General features: G+C 45.6%; 1 protein-coding gene across 1 annotated transcript; it reads right to left on the bottom strand.

Moving 5' to 3' along the window:
* Positions 1–2,738: 2,738 nt before the first annotated feature.
* On the bottom strand, positions 2,739–6,848 carry HOXA13 (homeobox A13). The gene is made up of 2 exons (XM_035129671.2): positions 6,017–6,848; positions 2,739–4,361 (listed from the first exon to the last, which is right to left on the bottom strand). Exons 1-2 carry the CDS (start codon positions 6,726–6,728, stop codon positions 4,117–4,119), a joined length of 957 nt encoding a protein of 318 aa, XP_034985562.1. The 5' UTR covers positions 6,729–6,848; the 3' UTR covers positions 2,739–4,116.
* Between the last annotated feature and the right edge of the window lie 364 nt (positions 6,849–7,212).

Raw genomic sequence — 7,212 nt, 5'->3', positions numbered from 1 at the left:
ATTATTGGAACGTCCAGGAACTTATTTGAAAACACTCAGAATTGTACCTAACGCCACAGCATATACAATAAATAGTAAACCGTGAGGTCAGTAGGGAAAGCAACTTGGAAACTCGGGTCCAGAATTTAAGAGAGGTAACTGGGCGATAATGTATTATCCAACCCAATTTGTGCCCTAGTGTCCTCGGGCAGTGGTAGATCATCTGAACTCCTACATTGGGATTCTTTCCAAGAGGATAAGGACAGTGGGGCACCTAGCCCCGCGAAAGTCAGGGAGTTTGACCACAGACTTCAAGGGAAGCCAAAATTCCTATTTACATGGTTCAAGGAAGCGTTCTGACGTGCAGCGGGCAAGCTGAGACTGAGGCGCACTTTCCAAGGTCACACCTCTTAACATGCAATTAGTACGCAAGAAATAAGTAGCGAATTACTTTTCCAGCAGCGCCACAAAGTTCGGAACTCTTGCCCCCTCCCTATCCTGGATAGTTTCAGGTTTGGAGAGCCCGTCAAGGCGTCTAGGATGGATCCATCGCTAAAGTCACCCAGAAGCCCCCTAAGTCCTTACTAACGCCATATAAACACTCTCTGTAAAAGCAAAAAATGCTCTGTATGTTTCTAAGCATTAGGAAACAAATTCCGGTTGCTGTTTTGAAAATGCCCTTCCGCAGAACTAAAACATCAGTTTATTTATACTTGCATCCCCCTTATTCTTAGTTTAAAGATAGCCGGTGTTCGCTGCATAAGATCTCTGTTGTCTGGGAGTTTTAGCTCCGTCCGTCTTCAAAGTAAACCAGTGAACTTGGACATCATTGGGAAGGAAAGGATGAGCATCCTGAGCATCTCAGTTTCAGTAGCTTGTTAACTGAGGTGGCAGGAGGCCTTATGAAAAGATTTTTGGAGAGGCGCATTATTGGATTGCCAGGCATTTCTGCCAGATACATTAAAATAGCCTTTCAATTTATTCATTCATTCTATATTTCACCGAGGGGGGGGGGAAGGAGCCTTCAATCAGCTCCCTTTTTAAGGAGATCATTTCGCGTTCTGAAATACTACCTGAAGGTATTAACAACTTCTACTGTATTAAGAAGACCACTTTACTGGGTTTTTGTTGGCCGTGCTCAGTTGTCCCATTAAAATTAAGGGCCATGAATAACTTAGGCACATTAATTTCAATAGATTTACTCTTAGTAAAACTTATTGGGTACCACCCACTGTCCCAGAGAGTCACTTTAAATAGCTAAAAAATGAAAGAAAGAAAAGGTCATGTGACATCTTAAAGACTAATACATTTATTGTGACTTGAGCCTTGGAGGACCCCCTGAAGATGAGCAAAAGTGAAATATGCATTGGTGGTTATGTAATCTCCTACAGGACGTGTATGCGTATGTGTATATGTGCACACATATGCCAACGGACGCGCATGGATGTGCATGCACACATGAGCGTAGCCCAAAAAATTCAATGAAAATACATAGCAAACTGAGGTTCTGCCCCCCCAAACCCCTGACACAAATCCTGACTACGCCCAAGCATGCACACACATTTTCCCCAGCCTATCACAAAAAGAGAGTCCTTCCTCTGTAGCACGTTAAAGGCGAACAGATTTATGGCGGCGTACAGACATACATATGCACACTCGTGCACATCCATTTATCTCGACTTGTGGCGGAGAGATAGACCTACGAGTCCTGACGTTTCTGAAAAGATCGAAGACGTAGCCAATACCTCAGGGTCGCCTGTGATAAGCTACGATCAGTATATAAAGTATTAGCGTTTACTGTATTTATTATGTTTTTTATATATGTTGGGAGCCTTCCAGAGTGGTTGGAGACACCCAGTCAGATGGGCCGGGTACAAATAATAAATTATTATTATTATTAGCCTTAAAAGTTGCCTGGCAGCTATAATTAGGGTGGCGAACAGGCAGCAAAGAGCTCTTGGAGAAATATATATATATATCTCCCTCCTTTTGGTGCCCCCTCCCCACCCAAAAACAAAATGCAAGGCTCTCTCAGGAGCCAACGCCCAGTCAAGAAAGAAGCGTCTTAATATGTGGTCTCAGAGACAAGCCCAAGAGACGGGGATGTGAAATGAGCCATAGTGCCGCCCGGTGTGCTTTCCTGCATCCTGACTAGTTCGGCTGACGCCCGCCTGGTGAAGCAGGCGCCAGGTGACAGGCCTCGCTGGGTTTCCATCCTTAGCAGCAGTGCCGACAAAGCCGAAGTGGAAACACGAGGTGGCGCCCTTGATCTACTAATCCAGAAGAAGGCTATTCATGAGCTGTCAAAAGTCAAGGTCACAAATTGTCTTTTCTCCACCCACCTCCCATCAAGGTCAAGGTTTAAGGCCTTCCTAGTCCTGTCATTTCAACAAATACCAAAACCTCTCTTTCTCCTTGCTCCCCCCCAAAAAAACTCTTAACCGGTCCTGCCAATAAACCTTAAATACGACACTCTTGCATTTGTGGTCTCTAACAACTGTTTTTCATTCTGGAAGGGGTGCTCCGGCTCAACGTTTATATCTCCTTTCCCCCCGCTTCAGAATACCTGACTTTTTAACCTTACTGAAACATTTATAGTTTAGTAAAGCTACTTATCACGCAATCGCTTTCTGGGCTAGGTAATTTACGGGGAAAATATGGACCATATCAGCAATTTAGGAGAAAACATTAGGCTTGCAGGATAAGTACATTCGCCCTGAAATGCATGATATATATATATCAGAGGGAGAGAAATAAAGGAGGGTTTAAGCACGACTATTTTATTAACAGTATTAACACTAGTATCTTTCTACAGCTCTTAGATTTTCATTTTCAGTAAAAATATAAAAAAACAAAAAACAAACCAAGGGTGCACCAATACATTTTCACAGTGTGCTGATTAAAAAAATTATTTACAAGATAGCCTCTCCTAGTGAACAGGGGGGGGGAATAATAATGTGCTGGCTGAAATTGCGGACTGATTTGTTTCAATGGGTGAAAGTGCTGTAAAATGAATTCCTATACTTACTAATGCAGCCTGGTAACTGAAAACAAAGAAGGAAAAATGTCTACTTACTCATAGATCAAACTATAGAATATACAAATCAAAATATCTCTGGGAAGCAAAATATATTTTCATTATCAGGTCCTTTGAGATTGTTTCTCTTAGAAAGGGATTTCTGTTACATCACAATTATCACTCTCATGTTTCTGTTTCTACCCAAGTAATTTATGGGATTTGCACCATTTGTTACTTGATTAATGTAGCTGATGCTGAAAAGCTATAGACTCCCTTTACAAATCTCTGGAGTATTCTATTATCACTGAGTTTAGGGATCAAGAAATGAGCGATTGGAAAGTAAATCAATTTTTTTTTGTAAGGTTCCCCTTTCTATACCCGGTAGTTTAGATTGGTTTTAATTTCCTTTCAATATTCATCCTTCGCAGAGTTTCCTTCATTACTGCTGTCTTTGGTACTTTCCTCCAGAAAGCAAATAAAATAGAAAACACAAAATGCATTGCTTTAACATACAGTAATTGTACAACCCCACCCCACCCCCGTGTTTACCTGAGCAACCATTCAAACATGCTTTTGGGGATCAACGCAAGAAACTGGATCGCAAAGGGTGTGTGTGTATGTGTGTGTGTGTGTGTGTGTTTTAAAAAGCCATCTTTCAGATTACAGTCCTAAATAGTGTCCTACAACAGTCACAGTAATACTTACACGCTTTTCTCGACAAAATGTTTATCTTTCTTAACTGAAATATTTCTGGATTGGGCATTTGGGATCTCAGAGTCAGTCACTGAAATAGCCTCTTCTGGATTTCGGGAGCACTGACAAGTCTTAAAGCATTTCTCAAGAACCCATACTTTCTCTCTCTCTCTCTCTCTCTCTCTCTCTCTCTCTCTCTCTCTCTCTCTCTCTCTCTCTCTCTCACTCACTCTCTCCAAAAGCCATAATTCCAAAGAGACAGAGAGTTCTGGTGAAAGAAGAGGTTCATTGTCTTTTCTTATTTTCTTTTTACTTATTATTTACTTATTATTATTTTTTAAATCTGGACCAAAAAAATATATAGAGAAAGAGAGTTGGGGTTTTTTTTTTTAGGCCTCTTGGCAGCTGCGCTTTCATTTAATCCGTTAACTCGTCGTCTTCAATTTGTTGATGACTTTTTTTTCTTTCACCCTTCTGTTTTGGAACCAGATTGTGACCTGCCTCTCTGAGAGGTTCGTAGTGGCCGATATCCTTCTGCGCTTGTCCTTGGTAATGAATTTATTTGTAGCATATTCCCTTTCTAGTTCCTTTAACTGAACTTTGGTGTAAGGCACTCTCTTCTTTCTCCCACGCCGGTAGGAGTTGGCATCCGAAGGGTGCGAAACCACGTCTAGAATAATAATAATAATAAAATTAAAAAAAATAAAAACAGAAAGGCGGGCATTAGCATTATTACGACCATCACCAAATGATATCAGTTTATTACTCTTTACCACGCCTTCCCCCTTCACGCAGTGCCAAGCTAAAATGGACTGTAATCAACAGGCCTGCCTTGGCTCCTAAGTCATCACCCAGAAATGCGGGCTTCGCTTTTCTGCTGTTAGCAAGCGCTTCGCTGCAAGCACCTTTCCCTGTAACACCAAGAGACTGTAGGAAAATTATACGCAGTTATAATAACCGATGAAGTGTGCGAGCTGAAGCCTCGGTGGAAAATTCTTGTTAACCGGGAAGACTTAATGCCCCTTGGCAGATTTGTTCGAGCCGATTCGCTCCTCGGAAATAAATATATAAACAAACAAATCGTGCACACGTTCTATAAACTAGATCCAGCAGAGCTGAGGTACCTGAAACTTAGTTTTGGTACCGCTGAAGAAGTGAGGGGGGAGGGGGAGCGGAGAAGGGGGAACGGATGGTCGAAATAATTTGGAAGCAGAGCAGTCAGAAGGAGTAACAATCTTCTGACTCGAAGCAAGACAGCTACTAGTACTTTTCTGGTGCAGTAGCAATATATATATATACATATATCTTGCTGAAGACGCTGATCGTAGAGGAATAATCTGACTAAGGGAGTTCATGCTTCACTGTCTAGGAAGGCTTCATGTTAATCATAAGGCTAGTAATTGAGCAAGTAAAAACAACAACAAAACCTCTAAGTTTTATTATATAGCCCAAGCCGGGGAACTAAACTGAGTGATAGTGGTGTAAGGAATGGCAACAGTGATACTAAGGAAGAGGGGGCTTAATCATCACAATCAAATTACGTATGAGAGGTTTGATCTAACGAGTATTGGGAGAGTGTGAATAAGAGGACAAACGCTACAGTATTATAAGTATTATTATAATTGCTGCTAGTTGGGTTGGTGATGTTGCAAAAGAGGTAAATATTAGTATACTAGTAGACCAGACATCTTCCCTATTTTGGCTGGAGAGACGGAGAAAGAGGCAGGAACGCGCTTGGTGAGAGAGATGATAGCGAAGCAACAATCGGATCTTTCATGCATTACTCGCAAGTAAACCCTACTGTTTTCTATTGATTCAAACACACGCACTATCTCCCTATGAAAGTTAATAACAAATGGCTCATATATAGGTAACCACCTTGTAGAAGATAAGAGACTGGCATTAAAAACAACTCTCACTTCTACCACGATGATTGGTTCGACAGCCAAATAAGTCGCTATTCTTACTTCTCAGAGCAAGGGGCTGACCCTGCAGTGAGCGAAATAACTAAGAGGGCTGCAGTTGCACTCTGAGAAGTACGGATAGGTGCAGAGCCATCCTGGGCGCGTCTGCTGGGACAGAAACCCTCCTGAGCTGAATGGGACTCACTCCCAGATCAGTGTGGATTAGGTTTGCAGCCCAACAGGGGCGAATTCTCTCTCTGTCTCTTAAGGGAAGCGACCGTATTGTTGCTAATAAGTGAGGGGTGATGGTGGAGGCTTAGGAGGAGAAGGGGCGTTGTTAATTCTACCGGGCAAGGCAGACGGTGAGGCACTAAGTAAGCCTACTCCGGAGTAGAAAAGAAGGGGCATGCAGGTGCATTACCCGGGAGAGTGGATTTCCAGAGGTGGGGCGGCTGGTTCTGTTCCTTGGGGCAGTAGACCTGCCCGTTCCAGCCATTGGTGATAGCCCAGGGCTGGTAGCCTTCCATGGGCAGCATCGAGTCGTGCCTGGGCTCCCCGGGGCCTCCGATGGTGGGCACCACGGGCATATCCAGGTAGCCCGGCACCGGCTGGTAGGGTCCGGCGGCGTAGCCCTGGTAGAAGGCGAACTCCTTGGCGCGGGAGGTGAAGTCCTCTCCGGCGGCGCCTACCGACGTGTCCATGTACTTGTCGGCGAAGGAGGCGGCGGGCTGTGCGCACGACTTGAGCGCGGCGTTGTGGTGGCTCATGCGGCACGGGAAGTAGCCGCTGCCGAAGTAGCCGTAGGGCAGCGCAGCCGGCCCCGACGAGCTCTGTACGGCGGCCGAGCAGGGGCTGCACTGCTTGACAGATGCCCCGGGCTCAGCCATGCCCGCGGCGGCGGCGGGCGCCTCGCTCGACGTGTAGGCGGCGGCGCTGCCCGGGGCTGCGAGCGAGGCTGGGTGAGCCATCAGGTTCCGGCACTGGTTGGCCGCGGCGAAGTTGGTGCCTGCGGCCGCCGCCGCCGCCGCGTGGAAACCGGCTTCCATGTTCTTGTTGATCTCCTCCAGGCTGTTGTCGTAGAGGAACATGACGGGCTCGATCCAGCGGGGATGGAGGAGCACGGAAGCTGTCATAGCCCGATCCGCATTGAGACTAGTGGCTCTTTTTTAAAAGCCCCAAAGACTGAAAAAAGAGATACTAAATCTCCCAGACTTGACCAGGGCTGACGCGCCAGTGTCGCGCCACGACGGCGCTCATTGGACCGCCCTCCCCCACGTGATATGCAAAGCAGCTGATAAACATCTGAGGAATAAAGGGCAGATAATTAAATAATGGCCTAATCGCGCCACGGCTTGGAATGCCAGCGGCGGACGGCACTGGCGCGCGCGCGGCCGCCCCTTCCACTCACGACTTTGCGTGGCGAGGGAGGCGCCAACGCGGGTGCAAAGGAAGAGCAGGTATTTCGCCTCCCTCCCCACCCCCAGCTCTGCAAAGTGTGGATTTCTTCCCTCTCCCCCTCCCCCTCCACTCCCTCTAGCACATTGCCTCTAGGAAATTATTTCAACAGGCTCTCAACTCCACCGTCTTAATGTCAAAGCCTTCTGACTTTCTGTATTT

This window comes from Zootoca vivipara, chromosome 12, assembly GCF_963506605.1.
Source record: "Zootoca vivipara chromosome 12, rZooViv1.1, whole genome shotgun sequence".
NCBI lineage: Eukaryota > Metazoa > Chordata > Lepidosauria > Squamata > Lacertidae > Zootoca > Zootoca vivipara.
This window is presented reverse-complemented; position numbering and strand designations above follow the sequence as displayed.

Excerpts from the sequence above, each read along its gene's own strand:
- HOXA13 (XM_035129671.2), bottom strand. The coding sequence starts at position 6,728 with ATGACAGCTTCCGTGCTCCTCCATCCCCGCTGGATCGAGCCCGTCATG. Across the intron at positions 4,362-6,016 it reads CTGGAAATCCACTCTCCCGG|ACGTGGTTTCGCACCCTTCG; the intron begins GTAATGCACCTG and ends TTATTATTCTAG.